Here is a 25,827-nt window from a genome sequence, read left to right as displayed (position 1 = left end):
TCGGTAGCTAATCACTTGCACCCAGGTCGCCAGGCAGCGCTCTCTTCAACCGGAGCCTCACTGCCAGGGAAAACAGAGCGCTTCACCGCCTGTTTTCAAAAGATCTATAAATCATCGGCACTGGCCGTTAGGTGCTCTGAACGCGACGTCCCTCCTTACTGCCTACCAAGCGGAGTTATTAGAGGAGATGGGCGTCAGCTGGACTCGGATCTCCCAACCCAGCGATCTGGGAGGAGATATGTGTCATTGCATATTTAAACCTGCGCACGTCCCGCGGAGCAGTTCAAAGCTGCGGTCGGAGTATGGGCTTAGCGGTTGTGGGAGTGAGATCGCTATGGCTCGGTTTGTCAGGCCTCTCTGACAAAGAGAAGGTGGAGTTTTTGGATGCCCCTATTGATCCAAAGGCCATGTTCGGCGGCGGTAACAGCGATGCGTCAGCAATGTGACCTGCGGAAAAAGGAGGGAGAGGCATTCGAGGTCTGTCTCCCCAGAAAGCCGGCAGCTCGGCTTTATCACCCGAGCCGACCGAACTTCAGACCTTCAGGGAGAGGGGGACATTCTGATTATCAGCCTTCCCGTCCTGCTCCAGCCGGGAAACGCAGGCCCTCAGTCAAAACCCGGTTTCGTGAAACCAAAGCAGTCTTTCGCAGCCGCAGCAGCGAAACACCGGTCGGCAGCCCCTCAGGGAAACAAAAACGGGTAACCTGAGATGTCAGCTTGGCATCAGGAAGGGTTTGGAGACAGCACCCAGGGTTTCTCTGTCCCATCCCTGCAGAACGATTCTGTTCTCCCTCCCGTGGGGAAAAGGAGAAGGAATTTAAGTGTAGATTTAATTTAAGTGCAGTCAGTTCAAAGTCCAATGTTTGCGGGGAAATGGCCCATGTTCTTCTGGTGCCCCCCAAAGAATTGTCTCTCCCTCCACCTACGAGGTTTTTTCCGAGGGAGGAAGGACAAAAGTTCGCAAGCATCCCATCACAAATAAAGTTTTCTCTGATGCATCCAGGCCAAGGGCTGAGGGCGCAAAGTGGGATAAAAATAAAGAAGGATCACAAAAATTAAAACAATCACAAATAAAGACGAATCTTACTCCTTTACTGGAGCGGCATTCCCCTCCTTCGCCACTAGAGTGTGCTGCAACACCGCTAGTGAGCGAAGACGAGAAGGGCCCACTCGCAGCTCAGGCAGCGAACTGGCGCGCATGCGCAGTTCATCCCTGGGTTTTAACCACGATAGACAGGGGTTACAGACTTCAATTCACTGTAAAACCTCCTATGTTCAATGGAGTGGTAATCTCAGTGGCCCAAGGGGAAGCAGCTCAGGTTTTAGAGGAAGAAATATCCTCTTTAATGAGAAAAGGAGTGATAAGAGTGATTCCAATGAGAGAAAGCCACATAGGTTTTACTCCCGGTACTTTGTGATTCCCAAAGAGGGGAGGTCTCCGTCCCATTTTGGATTTACGGGTCCTCAACAAACACCTCAGAAAATTCTAATTCAAAATGCTGTCGCTCAGAACGTTGTGTCAGAGTATTCGTCAGGGAGATTGGTTCACCTCAGTGGACCTCAGTGGACCTCCTACGCATATTTTCACATAGATATTTTTCCTGCTCACAGGAAATATCTGAGGTTTGCTTATCAGGGCACAGCGTAAGAGTATACAAGAATTCCCTTTGGCCTCGCTTTGGCCCCCAGGGTTTTCAGCAAGTGTGTGGAAGCGGCTCTGATGCCATTGAGGAGTGGAGGGATCAGAGTTGCATCATATCTGGATGACCTGCTCATCTGCGCACCATCCCCGAGGCAAGCAGGGAGCGATACGGACAGACTAGTGATGCATCTGGAGAGACTAGGTTTCAAAATAAACCAGACGAAGAGTTGTCTAACTCCTGCACAGGAAATAGTCTACTTGGGTCTCAGGTTGAATTCAGTGACGTTTCGAGCTTTCCTATCAGAGGATCGCATCAAGACATTTCATAGCTGCCTCTCCCTTTTTCAACAAGGGAGATCAGTCTCTTTCAGAATGTGTCTTCGGCTACTGGGTCTGATGGCCTCAACACTGTCAGTGGTTCCCCTGGGACTGCTGCGAATGAGGGATTTTCAGAACTGGATAGCATCACAGGGCATTCGCCCCAAAGAGCCGTCTCAACCGCAGAGTGCGCATCTCACCAGAGTGCATGGACGCTCTCCATCATTGGAGAGCTCCGTCTTTTCTCAGAACAGGATTCCCTCTGGGTCCTCTTATGTTAAGGAAAGTGGTGACGACAGATGCATCTCTCACGGGCTGGGGGGGCGGTGTTCGAGGGCAGAGCAGTGAGAGGAGTTTGGTCTCCCGCACTGAGAGAGAAGCACATACATTTTCTAGAACTACTAACAGTGTTACTAGCTCTGAGACATTTTGTGCATTTTCTCAAGAATCATCATGTATTGGTCAGGACGGACAATACAACAGTGATAGCCTACATAAATCGGCAGGGAGGAGTTCGTTCTCACAAGCTTCACTTGTTAGCGAAAGAACTAATTATGTGGAGCAGCAGGACCCTCCTGTCATTACGCGACACACGTTCAGGAATAATGAACAGGGAGCGGACTTACTGTCCAGGGGAATCCTCTGCACGGGAGTGGAGACTCCACCCCAAGTGACTCTCAGGGTGTGGCAGAGATGCGCAATGTCCCCTGTTCTTCTCTCTGGCTGGCAACGATGCACTGTTGGGTGTGGATGCTCTAGCCCACGAGTGCCCAGACGTGTTACTGTATGCGTTCCCTCCGTTGAGCCTGATCGAACCGACACTACGGAGGGTTCGACAATACAAACATGTAATGATTCTGATTGCGCCATACTGGCCGGGGAGAATGTGGGTTGCGGAGATTGCGCAACTGCTCTATGACCAGCCATGGCCGTTACAAGCACGCAGGGATCTCCTCTCACAAGCACGGGGGGAAATATTTCACCCCTCCCCTCAGAAACTAGCTCTCTGGGCCTGGCCCGTGAGAGGCTAAATCTGGATGCAGCTGGGTTACCTCCAAAAGTGATAGAGACAATTCAGAACGCGAGGGCTGCCTCGACACGTTCTTTATATAATCTCAAATGGAGGGTGTTTGAGGGATGGTGCGCCGATAGAAACATTGTTCCTTTCTTGTGTTCAGCTTCGGATGTGATGTGCTTCCTACAGGACCTTCTGGACAAGGGCAGAGCCTTTTCTACAGTTAAGGTGTATCTGTCCGCTATCTCGGCATGTCATGTGGGTCTTAACACGGGTACTATTGGCCAACACCCTCTCGTCTGTCGATTTATGAGAGGGGCACGTAGGCTACACCCAGTATCGAAGCCGCTGGTCCCGCCTTGGGATTTGTCCATAGTTCTGAACACGCTCTCAAAATCAATATCGTGTTATGTTACAATAATATGAATAAAGAGCCCCCAATAGGATTACGAGCACACTCAACTAGAGGTATGGCTACATCCTGGGCTCTGTTTAAGGGCATTTCTATTCAAGAAATTTGCGCGGAAGCCAGCTGGTCTTCTCCGCACACATTTGCTCGTTTCTATAGACTGGATGTGACAGAACCATCTCTGGCCCACTCAGTTCTGGGAGTGAGTAGTCAGGGGGTATAATGCAATTTATTAAGGGGAGTATTCCTCTTGCATTCTGTTTCACCTCAGTCGGGGTTTATGATTCGGATAATAACCTACTCTTTCTTCAGTCTGCTTCGTCAGCATATCGGCAATACGGGAGTGGTCTATATCCCATAGTGAGATACCGAACGAGTGTTAGAAAGAGAACATTAGGTTACTGACGTAACCCCGGTTCTCTGATAACATGAAGTGAGGTATCTCACAAACATTGCCCTCCTTGCCTTATTGCACGGAGAAGAGATATGCGGAGAATGACGAAACGGCAGGTAGCTGCGGTTTATATACAGGGAGGCGGGACTCCCTGATCGCTGCAGCGATTGGTCTGCCATAGTTGGCAGACGTGGTGTTATTGGTGCTTCCGCGATCGGTCACGCCCGAGTCGTTCCCATAGTGAGATACCTCACTTCATGTTATCAGAGAACCGGGGTTACGTCAGTAACCTAACGGTTTGATATGTGATGAAATACTATACTTCTATAGCAAACATGCATCACCATACTAAAAATAATAATAATAAATTGAGATTTTTCTATTTCACTGCACTCTCACAATTTTTAAAAGCACAAAAGCCTGTCAACAACTCATTCATTCAGCTCACTCCAGTTATAAAGGGTTAGTTCACCAAAAAGAAAAACAAAAAATTATGCCATTGTTTCTCACCCTCAAGTTGTTCCAAACTCATAAGACTGTGGTTCATCTTCAAACACAAATTAAGATATTTTATTGAAATCTGAAAGATTTCTGCCCTCCATTGTCTAGGTAACCAAAAGTTTATATTATATAAAGTTTAAATTTATAATATAAAGAGATTGTATCTTTACACAAGACTTGGATTAAACTGCTTGGTTCATATGGATTTGTACCTTTAGTACCTTTCTGGATCCGCAAACATTTGGCCTTGACAAATGACAAAATGTCAACAGACATACAAAAATTGTCATGCAGAGAGGGTTCTCTTTCTAACACTCGTTCGGTATCTCACTATGGAACGCCTCGGGCGTGACTGATCGCGAAGCACCAATAACGCCACGTCTGCCAACTATGGCAGACCAATCGCTGCAGCGATCAGGAGTCCCGCCTCCTGTATATAAACCGCAGCTACCTGCCGTTTCGTCATTCTCGCTCTCTTCCTGTGAAGACTTGGAAGCTGGCTCAGCAGACTTAGGGAATCATTGCTCAACAGTTTACTGACGGAGCCTGGCGTCCCAAACGCAAGATTCCTAACGTTTGTTGAGCTTCACTTAGAGTGGGGTAACTATCGCGTTACGGCGAGTTTTCTGCTCTAAGTTTTATACTTATTTTCCAAGTTTTGGGGCGCCACCACGCACCAAAACAGAGAAGGAAAGAACAGCTCTCTATTGTAGCACAGCTCCATACTAGTTAGCACGTTGTGGTGGGCTTACCGTGCGAAGAGAGTGTAGGCCCCATGGCCACTACGAAAGAACCGGAGAGCCCTGGAGGAAAAGGTAATCCTCCCCATCCGTGTGCTTGCGGAATGTGGATTTCTGCGAAGGATTCACACGGCCTCTGCATCTCCTGTTTGGGCTCAAAACATGCTCAGGCGACTCTGTCAAACCCTGAGGGCTGTCCTCACTGCTCAAAGTTCTCGGTTAAGACCCGAGAGCGGAGAGTCCGCGTGGCAGTAACTGGTAAGTCGGACCCATGCCTCTCTGCTCAACCCAGAGAGGAACCGATGGACTGTCCGCAGGCCAGCAGCTCGTGGAGAGATGATGGAGAGGGTGTCGCCAGTCCTTCCCCCGCTGTTCGATCCGTTAGCGGGAGAGGAAGATGACGAGGACGAAGTATTGTCAGCCATCTTCGAAGACGAGGATGACGAGGATGAAGATGCTATTCTTCCCCCGAATCAGTCGCGTCCGCCGAGTGCACAGGAGGCGAGTTCACCCTCCCCGCATAGACGGACACAGACTGTCGATCGACTGGCCATCCCAACCGGCAGGTCCGGGGGCTGAAAGAGATCTGTATGATGGAAAGAGACTTCCGTCACGTCTCCCTCCATCAAGGCAGTTTATTCCAGCCGTCCCGGCTTGTGTGGCAGAAATGAAGAGCTTTTGGGACAAGCCTTTTTCCCACCGAGTGCCTGTTAAGGGCTTCTCGAGGCTAGATGTTCAGGGTATGGAGGATATGGGGATGGCGGACCCTCCCCCTATCGCATCATCGGTAGCTAATCACTTGCACCCAGGTCGCCAGGCAGCGCTCTCTTCAACCGGAGCCTCACTGCCAGGGAAAACAGAGCGCTTCACCGCCTGTTTTTCAAAAGATCTATAAATCATCGGCACTGGCCGTTCGTGCTCTGAACGCGACGTCCCTCCTTACTGCCTACCAAGCGGAGTTATTAGAGGAGATGGGGCGTCAGCTGGACTCCGGATCTCCCAACCCAGCGATCTGGGAGGAGATATGTGTCATTGCATATTTAAACCTGCGCACGTCCCGCGGAGCAGTTCAAAGCTGCGGTCGGAGTATGGGCTTAGCGGTTGTGGGAGTGAGATCGCTATGGCTCGGTTTGTCAGGCCTCTGACAAAGAGAAGGTGGAGTTTTGGATGCCCCTATTGATCCAAAGGCCATGTTCGCGCGGCGGTAACAGCGATGCGTCAGCAATGTGACCTGCGGAAAAGGAGGGAGAGGCATTCGAGGTCTGTCTCCCAGAAAGCCGGCAGCTCGGCTTTATCACCCGAGCCGACCGAACTTCAGACCTTCAGGAGAGGGGACATTCTGATTATCAGCCTTCCGTCCTGCTCCACCGCAACAGCCGGAAACGCAGGCCCTCAGTCAAAACCCGGTTTCGCGGAAACCAAAGCAGTCTTCGCAGCCGCTGCAGCGAAACACCGGTCGGCAGCCCCTCAGGGAAACAAAACGGGTAACCTGAGATGTCAGCTTGGCATCAGGAAGGGTTTGGAGACAGCACCCAGGGTTTCTCTGTCCCATCCCTGCAGAACGATTCTGTTCTCTCCCGTGGGGAAAAGGAGAAGGAATTTAAGTGTAGATTTAATTTAAGTGCAGTCAGTTCAAAGTCCAATGTTTGCGGGAAATGGCCCATGTTCTTCTGGTGCCCCCAAAGAATTGTCTCTCCTCCACCTACGAGGTTTTTCCGAGGAGGAAGGACAAAAGTTCGCAAGCATCCCATCACAAATAAAGTTTTCTCTGACGCATCCAGGCCAAGGGCTGAGGGCGCAAAGTGGGATAAAAATAAAGAAGGATCACAAAAATTAAAACAATCACAAATAAAGACGAATCTTACTCCTTTACTGGAGCGGCATTCCCCTCCTTCGCCACTAGAGTGTGCTGCAACACCGCTAGTGAGCGAAGACGAGAAGGGCCCACTCGCAGCTCAGGCAGCGAACTGGCGCGCATGCGCAGTTCATCCCTGGGTTTTAACCACGATAGACAGGGGTTACAGACTTCAATTCACTGTAAAACCTCCTATGTTCAATGGAGTGGTAATCTCAGTGGCCCAAGGGGAAGCAGCTCAGGTTTTAGAGGAAGAAATATCCTCTTTAATGAGAAAAGGAGTGATAAGAGTGATTCCAATGAGAGAAAGCCACATAGGTTTTTACTCCCGGTACTTTGTGATTCCCAAAAGAGGGGGAGGTCTCCGTCCCATTTTGGATTTACGGGTCCTCAACAAACACCTCAGAAAATTCTAATTCAAAATGCTGTCGCTCAGAACGTTGTGTCAGAGTATTCGTCAGGGAGATTGGTTCACCTCAGTGGACCTCAGTGGACCTCCTACGCATATTTTCACATAGATATTTTTCCTGCTCACAGGAAATATCTGAGGTTTGCTTATCAGGGCACAGCGTAAGAGTATACAAGAATTCCCTTTGGCCTCGCTTTGGCCCCCAGGGTTTTCAGCAAGTGTGTGGAAGCGGCTCTGATGCCATTGAGGAGTGGAGGGATCAGAGTTGCATCATATCTGGATGACCTGCTCATCTGCGCACCATCCCCGAGGCAAGCAGGGAGCGATACGGACAGACTAGTGATGCATCTGGAGAGACTAGGTTTCAAAATAAACCAGACGAAGAGTTGTCTAACTCCTGCACAGGAAATAGTCTACTTGGGTCTCAGGTTGAATTCAGTGACGTTCGAGCTTTCCTATCAGAGGATCGCATCAAGACATTTCATAGCTGCCTCTCCTTTTTCAACAAGGGAGATCAGTCTCTTTCAGAATGTGTCTTCGGCTACTGGGTCTGATGGCCTCAACACTGTCAGTGGTTCCCCTGGGACTGCTGCGAATGAGGGATTTTCAGAACTGGACAGCATCACAGGGCATTCGCCCCAAAGAGCCGTCTCAACCGCAGAGTGCGCATCTCACCAGAGTGCATGGACGCTCTCCATCATTGGAGAGCTCCGTCTTTTCTCAGAACAGGATTCCCTCTGGGTCCTCTTATGTTAAGGAAAGTGGTGACGACAGATGCATCTCTCACGGGCTGGGGGGGCGGTGTTCGAGGGCAGAGCAGTGAGAGGAGTTTGGTCTCCCGCACTGAGAGAGAAGCACATACATTTTCTAGAACTACTAACAGTGTTACTAGCTCTGAGACATTTTGTGCATTTTCTCAAGAATCATCATGTATTGGTCAGGACGGACAATACAACAGTGATAGCCTACATAAATCGGCAGGGAGGAGTTCGTTCTCACAAGCTTCACTTGTTAGCGAAAGAACTAATTATGTGGAGCAGCAGGACCCTCCTGTCATTACGCGCGACACACGTTCCAGGAATAATGAACAGGGGAGCGGACTTACTGTCCAGGGGGAATCCTCTGTACGGGGAGTGGAGACTCCACCCCCAAGTGACTCTCAGGGTGTGGCAGAGATGCGCAATGTCCCCTGTTCTTCTCTCTGGCTGGCAACGATGCACTGTTGGGTGTGGATGCTCTAGCCCACGAGTGCCCAGACGTGTTACTGTATGCGTTCCCTCCGTTGAGCCTGATCGAACCGACACTACGGAGGGTTCGACAATACAAACATGTAATGATTCTGATTGCGCCATACTGGCCGGGGAGAATGTGGGTTGCGGAGATTGCGCAACTGCTCTATGACCAGCCATGGCCGTTACAAGCACGCAGGGATCTCCTCTCACAAGCACGGGGGGAAATATTTCACCCCTCCCCTCAGAAACTAGCTCTCTGGGCCTGGCCCGTGAGAGGCTAAATCTGGATGCAGCTGGGTTACCTCCAAAAGTGATAGAGACAATTCAGAACGCGAGGGCTGCCTCGACACGTTCTTTATATAATCTCAAATGGAGGGTGTTTGAGGGATGGTGCGCCGATAGAAACATTGTTCCTTTCTTGTGTTCAGCTTCGGATGTGATGTGCTTCCTACAGGACCTTCTGGACAAGGGCAGAGCCTTTTCTACAGTTAAGGTGTATCTGTCCGCTATCTCGGCATGTCATGTGGGTCTTAACACGGGTACTATTGGCCAACACCCTCTCGTCTGTCGATTTATGAGAGGGGCACGTAGGCTACACCCAGTATCGAAGCCGCTGGTCCCGCCTTGGGATTTGTCCATAGTTCTGAACACGCTCTCAAAATCAATATCGTGTTATGTTACAATAATATGAATAAAGAGCCCCCAATAGGATTACGAGCACACTCAACTAGAGGTATGGCTACATCCTGGGCTCTGTTTAAGGGCATTTCTATTCAAGAAATTTGCGCGGAAGCCAGCTGGTCTTCTCCGCACACATTTGCTCGTTTCTATAGACTGGATGTGACAGAACCATCTCTGGCCCACTCAGTTCTGGGAGTGAGTAGTCAGGGGGTATAATGCAATTTATTAAGGGGAGTATTCCTCTTGCATTCTGTTTCACCTCAGTCGGGGTTTATGATTCGGATAATAACCTACTCTTTCTTCAGTCTGCTTCGTCAGCATATCGGCAATACGGGAGTGGTCTATATCCCATAGTGAGATACCGAACGAGTGTTAGAAAGAGAACATTAGGTTACTGACGAACCCCGGTTCTCTGATAACATGAAGTGAGGTATCTCACAACATTGCCCTCCTTGCCTTATTGCACGGAGAAGAGATATGCGGAGAATGACGAAACGGCAGGTAGCTGCGGTTTATATACAGGGAGGCGGGACTCCCTGATCGCTGCAGCGATTGGTCTGCCATAGTTGGCAGACGTGGTGTTATTGGTGCTTCCGCGATCGGTCACGCCCGAGTCGTTCCCATAGTGAGATACCTCACTTCATGTTATCAGAGAACCGGGGTTACGTCAGTAACCTAACGGTTTGATATGTGATGAAATACTATACTTCTATAGCAAACATGCATCACCATACTAAAAATAATAATAATAAATTGAGATTTTTCTATTTCACTGCACTCTCACAATTTTTAAAAGCACAAAAGCCTGTCAACAACTCATTCATTCAGCTCACTCCAGTTATAAAGGGTTAGTTCACCAAAAAAGAAAAAAACAAAAAAATTATGCCATTGTTTCTCACCCTCAAGTTGTTCCAAACTCATAAGACTGTGGTTCATCTTCAAACACAAATTAAGATATTTTATTGAAATCTGAAAGATTTCTGCCCCTCCATTGTCTAGGTAACCAAAAGTTTATATTATATAAAGTTTAAATTTATAATATAAAGAGATTGTATCTTTACACAAGACTTGGATTAAACTGCTTGGTTCATATGGATTTGTACCTTTAGTACCTTTCTGGATCCGCAAAGTTTTGGTTACCTGGACTTATAATGGAGGCACAGAAACATCACAGTTATGCCAGGCTCTCCCTTTCTCACCCAGCCATCATAAGCACCAGGATACTAACTACACATTAGAGCCCTGCACGGGCCTCAAATTTAGGCCCTAGCCCGGCCCCGTCGTTTGAACCACATTGGTTCAGCAACATAGGTCCATTGGTAATGACGTCACACGCATGTGGTGGAGGAATAACTTCTGCCATTTAACTGATTTGAGATCTCTAAGATGCTGCTGTATTGAACATGGCACCTACTGACTAATTTACTATTTTTTGTTCCCTGTCATTTTGCGTTATTTGATGTTTGATTCATTGCGAGTTCCCTCTTATGTCACACTCTGGGGTTCCCTTAGGCATTTATGCACATGCGCACTTTTCAAAAATGGCACTTACAAAAATACATAATTAAAATGCATTTTATATTTAGATAGAATGCAAGATACAGATAGTAATGCATGTAACTTGCTTGTTGTGCCCAAGAGCATATTTATTTAAGCCCATATATCTTATTAACAAGAAACTATGCTTCTAACCACAGATCGAGAGCTGCAGTTCCAACCACGTAAGTTTGTGACGCTGATTGCGAACGTTCGTTTGAACTATGGTTTCGGGAAACACCGAATCGTTGAACTATGCTGGTAACGACGGAACTTGCGACCATAGTTGGTTAACGATGCTTTTGGGAAACGCACCCCAGCATGTTTGATCAATTTAGCCTTCTCAAATCATCACGACATGCCTAAAATAAAATCTATAGATATAATAAAACAGTTCAAGCATATAAAATGTTTAAACGTTAAACCTAGATAAATGTGCGCTGCATCCAGTAGTTTGTGCGGAGAACGGAAGCTAAAGCGCAGGACATGGAGGCACCAGTGCAATCAATTGCATTTTTTTTTTTTCAGTGGAAACAACTTAAAATAGGCCGTAATTTTTGCTCATAAAGGTAAGAGTAATACACCATTCGGAACTGTAAAGGGTCTACTTCTATTTGTGTGCACTCACAATATCAACAAAACGTCGTGCTTTTAAGAAAACGATACGCTTTCTGCCGTCTCGTCTTGAACAGGAGCGCTTCACAAAAATGAACCGAAAGTCAGCGAATACATGCCTCACAGACATGATAAATATATCTATAAAAAGCTTTAAATTACTACTTAACGAAATAAATCAAATCGAAAACAAAAACTCATTCATTATTAATCCGTGAAGATGCACTTCTCTCTAAAGGCGCATCTAATGAGGAGATGAATCCACACTGATGCAACACGGACACAGAAAACACTAGTTTATTAGTAAGTAATTCAAATATCTCCTTACTATTTCCCTCGGACACATTCATGGTAATTTTGCTGGGGCTTTACAACAGCAAGCTTTATTGCGTGTATTTGAACGCAGAACAGCTGCGCTGACGGCGCGATCGCTGCTGCGGGACTCTAAACACCGTCGAGCCGCTCTTCACAGGCAGGGTCTCGTGTTGTTTCCACCAGCGCGGCAATTTTTTTTCATCACTAATTGATAATAATAATAATAATTGATGGATGTCTAAAATATAAAAATAAGGAGAAAACTAAAACAGGCCCTCGTCTGAACTATGACATGAAAATTGGCCCAAAGCCCGGCCCTAGGGGGGTAAAAAAGTCGGGGCCCGTCGGGCCCGGGCCGAAATGCAGGGCTCTACTACACATGCCTGTCACTCATCAGCGCTCATCACCAGCACTATAAAGCGCACACACACACACACATCATCAAAAGTTGTATGACCTCATCTAGAAAATACGGGCTTTCTTACCTAGATACTTACCTTGGAAAACCTACCGGTATCCTCTTCCTTATTTCCGTTACAAGCAGTGTTAATTTCGTTAACGAAGACGATGACAAAAAATATTCGTTAACGAACCTTTTTTCTGTGACTTAGACGAGACGTTGACGAGCTAAAATTAATATCTGATGATAAAAACTATGACGAAATTAACAATTAACCGTCTCGTCTTCGTTAACAAGACGAGACGGGACTAGAATGTTATTTGAGGACTATCGGACATTCAAAATACATCCTATAGGCTAAGTTAACCATCTTGTCTTTCAAAATGTGCGTCCCTGTCATTTGATTACAATCAAATGAGGTGCGTTCGCATATCTAGTCTCAGTATGGCAGCCGCAGTGGACGGTTAGGCTACCAAAACACGAACTATCGATCTGAAACAATGGCCTCAGCACCTGAATGGTTAGGGATAGGGTGACCAGACGTCCCGTTTTTCCCAGGAGTCACAATTCATTGTCGATTAACTTAAAGTTAGTGAAGGCAGGATAGGCGGAATTGCGCTGATAGAAGTGCTCTCTCTCGCGCACGCACCACTTCTTCAGTTCTCATACAGCGCGCGATCAGTTCTCAGTTCTCAGCACTCAAATACACACACAGTCCAAATGTCTGTTGTGTAAAGTATCTCATGTACATACAGTCGGTTATGGCTTAAGTGAACGTAAACAGGTGGGTGAAAACTGAATGTGTGTCAGTAAGTATTACATGCATCCGTCTTAAATGGACAGCATTTCTAATTAAATACCTGTGTCATTAATGTTAACCAACAAAAGATGTTAAATAAATGAATAAATGAATAAATGAAAAATTAGTTTAATTTGTATCTCTACCAAAAAATGAATATTTATTCCAATTTTTCCAAATTCAATCCTTGATTCAAATTTCTCATAAGCTTATTGATTTAAAGAGAGAAGAATTAATGACTATTTTTGTTTGAAGACTACATATAAAATGGCTACCAAAATAAATGTTGGTAACCGCAGTTTGACTAAAAATGATGACTAAAAGTTGACAAAAATGCAATGACTTTTCGTAGACTAAAACTATGATAGACTCAAATAACTAAAATGTGACTAAGACTATTAAGTATTTTCGTCTCGAGATAAAGACTAAGACTAAATAAAAAATGCCTGCCAAAATTAACACTGGTTCCAAGTCAGTCCAAAGTCATCATCCAGTAATCCAAATCTTCTCTACGTCTTCTAAGTCATCTCCAAATCGATTGAATATCATCTCAGAGTCTTCAAGGTCTTCTTTTCATCTCATCTGTCCTCCTGTGTGTATTCCCAAAATCCTGTAAGACAAATCCTAGCACCATTATTCAAGTCACCACAGTCACTGCACACTATAAAGTAATACTCACCTGTTAGGTTGTGTTCTTGCCACTTTCAATAAACTTACCATCATTTGTTTCACATTCTGTGTTATCATCTTTGAGTCTGTTTCCATATTGCGATGGAAGGCCAGACCTAAAAGATTAGCCTGGCAGGAACCAACCCAAATGATCCATTGAAGGAACTTGTTGATGTATTACAACATACTCTCACCTCACCTCTAGTGTTTCTAGGTAACACAGTCACTCTTCCTGGTCCATCTTTGTCACCAGTAACACTATGACCAATCCAGCTCTCTACTCTGGCTCCGGAGAGGGCTGCAATGTCTTTCTTCTCCGCTGCTCACTTGCCCCTCGAGATGCAGCTGCAGCGATTCCACACTGAGAGAGCTAAGATGTCTTTGATTATTTCCTTACTAATTGGAAGAGCTCTCCACTGGGAAGAGATCATTTGGAACCATCCAGCTGGTGATATGTCTGCGAGTGAACAGCTATTCAGGTTATGACAAGACGAAGATTTCTCACCTCAACACTTCTAGGGGATGGAATGAGCCAGTGTTACCATCATCAAGGGTTCACTCTGGCGCTGCAGCTGTAACTTCGTCAGCTCCTCCGGAGCCAGCAGTAGAGGCCATGTAATTTGATGCCTTTCTCCTATCCCTTGCTGAACGTCTCTGCCAGCTGGCCCAGCATTTATGTCTGTAATGCAATGCTGAGGGACAAGTGAGGTCAGCATGTCCCATCCTCCTTCCTCATCCCATGGGGAGTTAGGTGTCAAGCCATTAACTTCCACTCTGATTTTTACTGCCTCTGATGTGTCTCTTACAGTTATTGCTCTCCTCAACTCTAGGTCAACCGGCAACTTCATCTTGGGGACGCTGCCATCAACTCTAGCACAGAAAAGAAGTCTGTACATCCACATATACAATCCAATTTTCCATAACTGGAAAAGCACTAGGTAGAGGCACCATCAAGTATTACATTGGTCCAGTCTAATCCATCCTTTGTGGCCTTGCACTGATTACTGCTCACTGAACAAAATTTCAGTCAAATACCGTTATCCACTTCCCTTTGTTCTGGCTGCCTTGGAACTGTTGCATAGAGTGACAATATTCATCACACTTAAGCTGCACAGTGCTTACAATCTAATCCGGATCCAGAGTGAGGACAAGTGGAAGACCACCTTCATGACACCTACTGGCCACTACAGTAGAGTGATGCTGTATGATCTGGTCAACACCCCCTCCGTGTTTCAAGGGTTTATGAACGAGATGTTCCGGGAGTACCTCTAGTGCCTTGTCCTGGTTGTCTTGGTGTACTCCCAGAATGAGCCAGAACTTCGCCACTTGAAGGAGCTCATCCTGGTCAAGCTGAGAAAACACCATCTACCATACTGTACTTAGGCCATTAGTATTTTCACACACAAAAAAAAAAATGGTTTTAAGCTTTTTTTTTTCTATCTTTTGCTGTAGTGTGTCAGTAATAAATATCAGTTTACATTTACAGAACTGATCTCACCACCATCAAGTCTTTCTCCCTTACTTGAGATATTCAGTTCAGTTCATGGAGTCTCCTAATGAGCTGATTATCTGAATTAGGTGTCTCAAATAAGGGAGACATGCAAAATGTGCAGAGCGGTTGGTCCCCAGGACTAGGATTATAAACCACTGAACTAAATCGAATCAACATTTGTTGTGACCACCCTTTGCATTTAAAACAAACTTAAATGCAAGACTGTTGACAGACTTCTTGTGCATACAAAAATTTTACTGGATTACAATTTATGGCAAAATGAATGTTTGGAAATGTAAACTGATATTTCGTCCTGACACACTACAGCAAAAGTTAGAAATAACTGGATTAAAACCATTTTTTTTGCTGGTGAAAATACCAATACCAAAATACTAAGACTTTTGCACAGTTCTGTATATCTCAAAGCTGAAAAGTGTTCATTCTATCAGTCCTCCACCCAGTTCCTAAAATATGTCATCACTACTGATGGTATCAAGATGGACAAAGGGATAGTTGAAGCATACAACCATGTCCAATTTACAAACTTGAACCATTGATATATTTAGAACTATAGTCAGTTCACAGCTCCTTTAACATCACTCCTAAAGAAAATGCCCAGATCTCTGTCCTGGTCACCCGAGGTCACCCACACCATTCAATGACTGAAGGAGCCTTCACGTCCACTTCTCTGCTTAAACCATGATCCAGATATCAATTCACTGTCGATGTTGATGCTTCTACAACAGGCATGGATACTGTCCTCTCCGAGCAGTAGGGGGAATCGAGCCCATCTCCATCCATGTGCTTACTTCTCCAAGAAACTCACCCATGCAGAGCACAATTATGACACCGGAAACTGAGAGCTTCAAGAGATCAAACTGGCTCTCATATATTTCAATATGTCTCAGTGTTTCAGAAAGTCAGCATATATTGACAACAACAATAGTTGTTGTTGTTTTTTTCTTAATATATGATCTTTAGTGTTTTGCAGAAGAAGAAATTCATATAGATTTCAAACAATATGAGTAAATAATGACAAATTTTTATTTTTGTGTGATCAGTCCCTGAATCTGCATGTAGACTCCAGCAACCCACCACTCAGCTGTGCCACTGTTTATAGAATTTTTTTTCTTATTTGAGTCTATTTCTATAAAGATACTTTTACTTAGGACAGCTGGATACTTTATATTTGATAGCCCTAAACTGTGTAGTAAATGTTCAGTTCTCAGCCTCAGTTGACAGTAAATGCTGCTTCTAAAAAACTCCAACTCTGTATGTGCAGTTGGTAACACAATGTGCGCTAGGTACATTTTATTTGTATAATTCCCAACATTTCTGTGGATATAAGTTTACAGAAAACCACCAAAATAAAAGCTTTAAAAGTGAAGAATTTAAGATATAAATATTATTGTAAATTTTAGTGTAAAATAAAATGATTACAATTAATAATATTACAATTATAAATATAAATATAATTACAATTACAATTAACAGTTATAATAAAATGTGTATAATTATCAATTCTTTATTGTATTAGGACAATTGTAATTTATGAAAGTAATATAGTTATTTAATTCATTATAAAATATTGTGTTTATTATGGGTTATGTGAGAGTGAAAGTTTGTTCTCCATGTTTGTTACTGTAATACATTAAACCAGTACTGTAAAATGAAGAGGAGAAAAACTAGCAACTCTTTACTTACAGTCTGTTATATACATCCACACAAAGTACAGCTTACATAATTATTGTATGTACACATTATGTACAATTATGTCAATAGAAATAAATGTTGAATTAGCTTTTAAAGGGGTGGTTGACTGTTTTTTTTTTTTTTTTTTGTAGGCTTGATTGTGTTTATGGGGTGCAATCTAACACATGTTAATGCTAACACATGTTAAAAAAAAAAAACGCATAATTTTTTTTCACATAATTTACCTTTATTCTGCTCTGTCCCTTCTCCTTTGAACGCTCCAATGATTGCCTGGTTTTATGAAGCCCCTCCCTCAGAAATACACGATGGGCTCAGACTGGTTAGCTGGCCCAGTTTGTTGTGTTTCACGAAACCACCTAGTGCTGTCCAGAAATGTTAAGCCCCTCACCTCAGAATGCACTCCGGTTGTATTGTAAACAATGGCGTCGTCAATATTGCTTATCAATTTGAGCCTGATTGAGGATATAAGTGAAGAGGATCGCGCAGAGCCTGTGCAAGCATGGCTCTTAATGGTATGTTTGTTTGTTGTTGTCTTATACTTTTAGATACGCTGTCATTTGTAAATGCTACTGCTTATGTTAGCTTTTAATATACTGTTTTATCCTGATTAAAGCTTTAATACAGCACGGCAATCGCATGTATAACGCTTCTCATAGCTATGTGAAAATTATCTGTCTGTCTATACACATAAAGCGTATAATTGGAATACAGTTTATTGGAGCTGACGAACTAATGATCAGGTGAGATAGAGAGAGAGAGATGCAGAGCAGAGCATGTGAAAAGCAGGGGGATGTGAGGCACAGGATTAAGAACCGCTGCTTTAGAACATTGATTTTGAAGCCTGTGAATCCATTAGAATCATTAGAAGACAAAATCGCGATTCATATATGAATAGATTTTTACGTGCAGCCCTAGTTTTCTCTTCCTCTTCTCTAAAGCAGCGCAGCATGGCCTCGCCCCCTTTGCTGCATGTTCCCGGGGCGGGGTTTATCTGGGTTTGTGATGTCACAAATCCAGGAAGTAACTCGTTGTAGTCCCTACGAGCCATTTTTGTAGGCAATATCTTCGTTTGCATTGAACTTTCAGCGTCGTAACTTTGCAGATATCGTTTATGCTCAAACAGTAACATTACACACTAACTAATGTTAAAAAAGTGAAATTGTAATCAATCACCCCTTTAAATTGTGAAAGTAATATTTACTTTTTGCCAGGCATTCATGCATAAACACATGAGATCTATCGTACCACATTTTTACAGAGGAAATGACCTTAATATGTCCACACATATGGGTGTATAGATGTGGACTCACATTACTGAGAAGTTCAAAGGCCTCTGTCAGAGCCATGTCCAGCATGCCTATACCTTTAGCAAAGAGCTTATGAAGACGGCCACGGAAATGCTGTGGAGAAAACACAAACACAACCTAGCAGTAAGAGACTATGTCATGCTGATGTGGATTGTGCATAATGTTTTAAGTACAAACTTTCTATGTGTCAGATAAGACTTGGCCAGCAACACTTCACATTCATTAAAAAGTAACAATTTGTTAGAAAAGCATTTGGACAGACCCTAATATGCTGTGGTTCATACTCTGGTTTTCACTTGACTCCCACCAAATTGATGTTATACTGTCCTTCTTACTCCACTGACAAACTTTTAAAAGCCTTTTTTATCCAGATAACCTTCAAAGTGCTGGTTATAAGGTGCTCAAAATCATTAATACAAATAGATGACAGTAGTTTTTCTCCCAGCCTGTAGTTTTCAGCTTGTCTGCATGACCCTGAAACTGACTCCTGTCTGCCTCTGATACTGAGCTTTGTTTTGCCCTCTGGACTCTGGTCATTAGTCTCCCTGCCACTTCTGGTTCTGAGCCTGGACTTTGTCTCCTGCTTCCTCTGTCCTTGACTTGAGCTTCAAAAAAGCTATTTTGAGTTCATGCTGTAATTGAGTTCTCTTTTGCCAAACCTGACATTGACCAGTGGACAACACAGTAAGTTATGGTTTACATACAGGTATATCATAAAATGTACTTACATCTTTGTTGGTAACGTCAGCTTGAACCAATGTTCCGTTCAGACAGGGCTCCACATAATGCAGCTCCTCATTGTACTGCCACATACAAAATAAATACATTAAGCAAGACCAGTATGGGGAAAGAATTGTTTTGTATTTACAAATATATATACTACGATCCACAAATAAATGGAAAGAGATTCACAAAAACTGAACAAATTCTCAACTAAACACAACAAAATCCACAAATACATGTTAGGAGTTCCACAAAAATAAATCAGGAGATGGAGTATGAGAAAATGGATTAGGGAATGGAGGCATGAACGTTCAATTAACATTTTAGTATTAAACAGGATCCTGGGGAGTCCACCTTACTGGGGAACAGAAGGTATTTGTATGATCAACCCTGGGAAAGGACGCACCTTCTTCAGCAGGCAAAATATCTCTAAAATGTCAAATCTTCATCATGATTTAGTGTATTTCTGTGGGGATGAGACCATTGTACCAGTTGCACTCAGACGTTTTAAATAATACTGAACATGAAAATGAAAATCACTTGAAGATCACTGTACTTTTTTATAACCATTCAGAGTGAAGTGGGTGATTTGAGCCTGTGTAAGGTGGGACTAAGGTACAAATGTAAATAAAGGAGAGAAAGGCACATTCCCACACCATATATTTTAAAGATTTTTATCTTGTAGAACATTCTCTTAATATTAGTGACATCTGGTGTAGTTAATGAGACATGCTTTGATTCGTGTTTATTATGCCTAAACTCATCGAAATCATACTTGTCAAAGAGCAGTGCTGAAGCAGAACAAAAGAAAAAAATGTTCCCTTACATTGCATTTTTTTTTTCAAGCATAGATTTTGGCACAAATGTTTTAATGAACTGCCATTTTTCATGTGAGAAGTTTGTGCGTAGCACCCAGTGACATGGCATAAATACCAACATCTGCTTGAACCAAATTAATGTATTTTATTTAACTTAATATTGATATTGTGATAAAATGAAACTAATATGATTTTCAGATGATCAAAATATTCGCTTTGATTAAACTTACAGCAATAATGTTAAAAAAGTCATCATCCCCAAGTGTATCCAATATAGAGGAGACAGTCTGTCGAGCTATGGTCAGCCGTAGCCCCTTCATACTGCCACTCACATCCACCAAAATGACCACATCTTTAGGAGATGTAGCAGCCTGGATATACCTGTAAATACACAGATGTCAGGAGAGTATGATAAGATAATTGTGTTGACAATGAGTATGGATCAGTTTATACCAGAATTTCATATCTAAGAGATTAAATGTTAAAAAGACATGAATTGATACTTCGTCACTTGTACAAATTAATGAATTTAAATCCATAAGTTGTTTTATTGATAAGTGGTATACATATTCATCGTTGGCTTGATGTTAGTAGCTCATAACTGAAGGTAAATAATCACTTACCATTTTCGATTTCGACAGTCGAATTCTAGAACCCCATGTTCATCAGGTGTCCACTTTATACCTGTGAAGATAGAAGATTGTCTAAATTGGCGTATTACTTAACTGTGACATACGACAGTAGGTATGCAATTTCTCTATGCACAGAATAGCCAGCTTGTCAACTGCAATTGCCTAAATAAACATTAAACAAGCAGAGCAGTGGACAAGAACATTGTATCACATAATATTGAATTCTGAGATAATAACTGGAATGTTCCTAGCTAAAAATCTAGACTGGTAACAGTAAGGCCATCTATCAATGTAAGAGCAAAACAATTAAAGGGACAATTCACCCAAAAATAAATATCTTGTTGTGTTTTTTGGGGTGGTTTTTTCAATGTGTGTGACAGTAATGAGGTTAGTGGCACTTCGAGGAGTATGTAGGACAATGGAGCAGATTATTTTTAAGGGCTATCCCCTCATGTTGATGAATTAGAAAAACTGTGTGTACATGCCTGAGTACCATGATGCAGAAAAGGATCAGATACACCATAACAATCGGCTCTGGATTACAGATAATAAATTTGTAAATAATGTTCAGTTTCTTGTACAGATCGATCATTTTGCTTCAAAAGACCTCAATATATAATTAGGACTCACGGGGTATTAATTTTGTGTCGCTTGATATGTTTAATTTTGTCTTTTCTCATTATTTAAATTTGAGTTTTGTTTTTCATTTTCAAGTCTAATTCTACACTAGAGACATTTCCCTTACTGCACAAATTGTAACTCTCTTATGCCTTTTTATTTCTGCCCCTATTTGATGGAAGGACATAATCAACTTTGATCACAAGCTGTTATCATTAAATTAGCCGATGTCTAATAGAGCCGATTATTACTTTTATTGACTGCACTGGTGCACTGGTGTATCGCTAATAAGGACCAATCATTTCCACAGACATAAGTGAGAAAACAAATTGGAGCGGAGTTAAAAAAAATCCAGCTCCAAAGCACTCACTGGAGCAGCCTGGTTCCTTTTAAATATAATTTTGTTTCCAGGCAGACTAATTAAAACTGATAAATTGCATAAATTGATTGTACCAGGCTATTTTAGCCAGTACGCATTTTAAATCTCATCAGCCTTTTATGAAGCAGTTTCAAATAATACCTGAAGTAGTTTAGCTATGGGCTCTTGAATATTAATCACACTGTCTGCTTTCAAATCAAAACATGGACGGTGAAACTTAGTGGTAAGAGAAAAGGTTCTCCAATGATTTCTAGGTAACATTTTAGAATAAGGAACACTTATTTACTATTAACCACGACTTTTCCCTCAATAAATTCCTAATTTGCTCTAATAGTTAGTACGGTAGTTGTTAAGTATAGGTATTGGGTAGGATTAGGAATGTAGATTAAGGTTATGTAGAATAAGGCATTAATATGTGATTAATTACTACTAATAAATGGCTAACATTCTAGTAATATGCATGCTAATAAGCAACTAGTTAAGAGACCCTAAAATAAAGTGTTACCGATTTTTAACCACAGCTGCATGACGTGATGTTGTTTATGTGTGTGCTATAGAGACAGCAATATTACAAGACAATGCAATAAAAAGGCAAAGAAAAAAAATCAATCAATCATTCAATACATTTACACATAGTATTTCTCCAGATGCATAGGACTTGATTGGACAAAACACACATTCTTGAATGGTCTGGTCTAAAGTAGCAGTATTCTACACCAATCAAAGGTCTTCCTGCATTTCACAAAGTGACTACTACAGAGCTCGCTGTACAGTATTAGATGACGAATATGAACACCAGCGGGAAGACAGTGTTTGGGAATTTCATTTTGGCAGGCATAATTTCATGGTCGATTAATTGAATATGTGCACTGTGGAATGAAGAACCTCTATCTTCACTTACATAAGTGAAAAACGTACTTGTATGATTAAAAACATCTTAATAAAGTTCCTTACATTTACATGTAACTGTGTTTAGAGGAGCGGATGCTTTTCTGCAGAACATTCTACCTCTGGCCTGTTAACATTTAACTAACCAATGTTGACTAGAAAGTGCATCTAATACAACATTAAAGGAAGTTTACCCAAAAAAAGAAAATTTGCTGTTATCTTACTCACCATCAAGCCATCCAAGATTTTTAGGTGACTTTTTTTCTTTAGTAGAACAGTAAAGAAGATTTTTATCTGAAAATGTGCTTCTTGGTGATTCATAGAATGCAATTCAGTGGCTGCCCATTTTGGAGAATAAAAAAGGGGAGTATTTAGCAAAAATACAAAATTAATACCTCTGGCTCCTGACAATACAGTATATAAAAAGTCTTATGAAACGAGACAATCTGTCTGTGCAAGACACTGATTATTATTTACAACATTATTACCCATAATCCATAGCCTCAGGCAAACGGTCTGCAGTTCCGTCTTGTACCAAAGAACTGACAAGCTACTGATACAGCCATGCATGAAATGAGCACTTGAATAAAGGGGCGAAAAAGGTTTTTATGGTTTCTCATGGTTTATGTAAAAAGATGAGTTAAGACTAAATGTATTCACCTTATATGCTTTAGTCATGTAAAACATCTATTTCACATCATTATTGAGGGCATTACATAAACTTGTCTGTATTTTCTGGTAAATGGACTGTGCATCTTGTTAAGGCTTTTGTTAAAATAAACCTGTATTTGAGCATCTCCCTGCTTTTGGATCCTTCATTACAGTAAACCTAACAGAACTGTTGAATTGGCTATTTAAACCAGTTCGTTGGAATGATCTGTCCGAAAGAAGCAGCTTGTGGAAAAGAATCAGACTTCCCTGTTTGCCTGAGGCTATGGAATACAGGTAATAATGTTGTAAATAATTTTCAGTTTCTTGCACAGACCATCTTCAGACTACAACATCATCAGGAGCCACTGATATTAATTTTGTATTGCCTGTATATGCTTTTTTTCTTAACGATCAATTGTCAATAGCCGCTGACTTGCATTTTCAGAATTAGTATGGTGTCACGGTGTTGCAGTAATGAAGGCAAAGACAGGATGTGCAGTTCAAACTCACTTCATTTAATGAATAAACTTAGAACATGAGCAGAAGGGCGAGGGAAAACACAACATAACGGTGTGCTGGACAGCCAAAGACAGAACAGACCGGGGCTTAAATACAAATACAAACAAGGGTAATTAATGGGACACATCTGAATCAAATGACTTTACTGTTCTACCGAAGACAAAAAGTCACCCACATCTTGGATGGCCTGAGGGTGAGTAAATTAACAGCTGATTTTCATTTTTGGGTGAACTATCCCTTTAAGCTTAAAGAACTGGATAACTTACAGTGTAAAGAACAAATTCAATAAAAATTAATTGTTGGATCCTCAAATAGTGCCATCTGATTGATTCAGCCTATGTCATCAAAATCTCACTCCAGCCAAGTAAATTGGCAGTACTTTTTAAACCCTGCCAGCCTGTAAGAAATAAGAAAAGGACAAAAAAAAAAAAAAAACACTGAAAACTCACCTGGATACTGTCTGAAGAAACCTTTGGCGCTACCAAAGTACTGCCATATGAGAGAAGGGTCTCTTTTAAAGTTGTCCACAAACACCGTATTGAGTGCCTCTGACCAGTACACCCCATTCACTATGGCTGAGTCTGCAAACATTTTTAACATGTAAAAAATAATTATATATATATATATATATATATATATATATATATATAGTATTTTTATTTTTTACAGTAAATTCACAGTAAATCGGTATCAATAAGTATTTTGAAAACACAATATCGGATATATACTGTGTTTATATGAAATCTGGGAGCTGCTATCCAGTCTTGAAGTATATGGTAAAAGTATCCAACACATACCAAACTTGAAATCTGTTTGGGATACATTTAGCAGCAATTACTGTAAACAAACACTTCTGATAATTGGGGAACAGTCTTTTACAGCACTGTGCAGGAATTTTGGCCCACATTACTGCTATAGTTCAGCCACACACAGGGTTTTCGAGCACAAACTACCAATTTAAACCGTGAAGTTGGCACCCCATAAAAAGAAATAATCACCAAAACTATGCCATTCGTTTGTGCTACTTTTGCGCTGATTTGTGCCGCAAAAACGAACGTTTGTGCTGGTTTGGTTTTTGAGATATTAAACACTCTTTTTTTGACCATGTGACCGACACTCTCCACCCCATGTTGCCCAAATCGCTCCAAATCAGCGCAGTTTGTTTGTGATGGGTCTGTGCTGGTTTGTGCCGTTAAAACAAACGCTGTATCTATTTTCCTTCTTTAGATATAACCAAAATATTTTCGGGAGCTGTGACGTCACTCTCCACCCCAGTTCGTCTAAATCGCACAAAACTGGTGTCATTAATTTGTGCTAGATTTCTGCCGATTTGTGCTGTTGAAATAAATTTCAAATATATTTCCCCTTCTTAGAAATAACAAAAACAATTCTGGGCAGTGACGTCACTCTCCACTGCATGCCGTTCAAATCTCTCCAAACTGGTGCCGTTCGTTTGTGCTCGATTTGTGCTGGTTTGTGCTGTGGAAAGAAACACAATAACTTATTCACTTCTTGAGAAATTATAAAATCTCTGGAGGAGAAGTGATGTCACGCAAGCCGTTCTCCATCCATCTCTTCTACATACCTGTCACGCTCTTTAGTTGCTCGCGCGGTGCTGGTTTCTGTCATTGGACAAAGATCGTCAGTGATTTAATCAAGCTTAAAATCGAACGAAGGTGGTCAGTATTTGTTGACGTTTATCACATTTATTCACATTGCGCGTCACAGTGTTTAAACTATTGTTACTCACTATAACACCCTTCGTTTGTTTGTGATGAGGTGTATCGTTGAAACAAATATTTAATCTCTGTTATCATTATTCAACTTTCTTTCTTTCTTAGTCTAACTTTATCTGACGGATTACTCTAGTTTAATTTACTGTGTTAATATCTGTTTGCTTGAATGATAGCCTATGAAGCCTTATTAAAGTGTTGTCAGGTAGATTTGTTTTAAATGTTTGCCTATTGCTTTACTAAAATGATAAAATAATAGAAGCATAAACATTCTGCAAGATACAAAGACAACTATGGCATATTTTTCTCTGAAGAAGATACATAACCAGTGAAGCAAGCAAGCAAGGACAGGTGAGGTGTGTTTCTTTTTGTTCAAAATATTTTTAAAGCAATACCTGGAAGAATTGTTTTAATTACCTGTCGACTTGATAGTGTTCCGGTTTGTTGTCAGCATGATTAACCTTGCCAACATTACATTGTACCGACAGACCAGTTAAAGGAAGAGATTTCCCCAACAATGAGAATTCTGTCATTATATACTTGCCCTCATGTCATCCTAAAATATATGTGAATTTCTTTGTTCCCAGCAACACAAAATGAGATATTTTGAAGAATGTCCATACAGTAGAAAAGCGCTCCAAAAATCAAGCTATGTTTTGGTCTCTCTTTACTTTTATTATGGGGACAAAATCATTCTTTAAAATAACTCCTTTTGTATTTTTTTTTTCCTCAGCAGGGTAACAATGTGAAAAATTAAGGTCAAATAATGTTGCTAGTTATGTATTTGTTAATTCAACACATTAACAGTATTGGAGGTTTCATAC

At 42.0% G+C, this 25,827-nt stretch overlaps 1 protein-coding gene across 1 annotated transcript in view; it reads right to left on the bottom strand.

The window, feature by feature from the left end:
* cacna2d3a (calcium channel, voltage-dependent, alpha 2/delta subunit 3a) overlaps positions 1-25,827 on the bottom strand; it is a 248,553-nt gene that overhangs the window by 145,549 nt on the left and 77,177 nt on the right. The window contains exons 6-10 of the mRNA XM_058785501.1: positions 23,720-23,851; positions 20,207-20,267; positions 19,814-19,964; positions 18,771-18,845; positions 18,046-18,135 (exon numbers count right to left, since the gene is read on the bottom strand). Of these exons, the coding sequence (XP_058641484.1) occupies positions 18,046-18,135; positions 18,771-18,845; positions 19,814-19,964; positions 20,207-20,267; positions 23,720-23,851 (509 nt within the window). The remainder of the gene's footprint in view (positions 1-18,045; positions 18,136-18,770; positions 18,846-19,813; positions 19,965-20,206; positions 20,268-23,719; positions 23,852-25,827) is intronic.

The sequence above is a fragment of the Onychostoma macrolepis genome, chromosome 08 (genome assembly GCF_012432095.1).
Source record: "Onychostoma macrolepis isolate SWU-2019 chromosome 08, ASM1243209v1, whole genome shotgun sequence".
In the NCBI taxonomy this organism is placed as follows: Eukaryota; Metazoa; Chordata; class Actinopteri; order Cypriniformes; family Cyprinidae; genus Onychostoma; species Onychostoma macrolepis.
The sequence above is the reverse complement of the archived record's forward strand: the minus strand, read 5'-3'. Positions and strand labels throughout refer to the sequence as shown.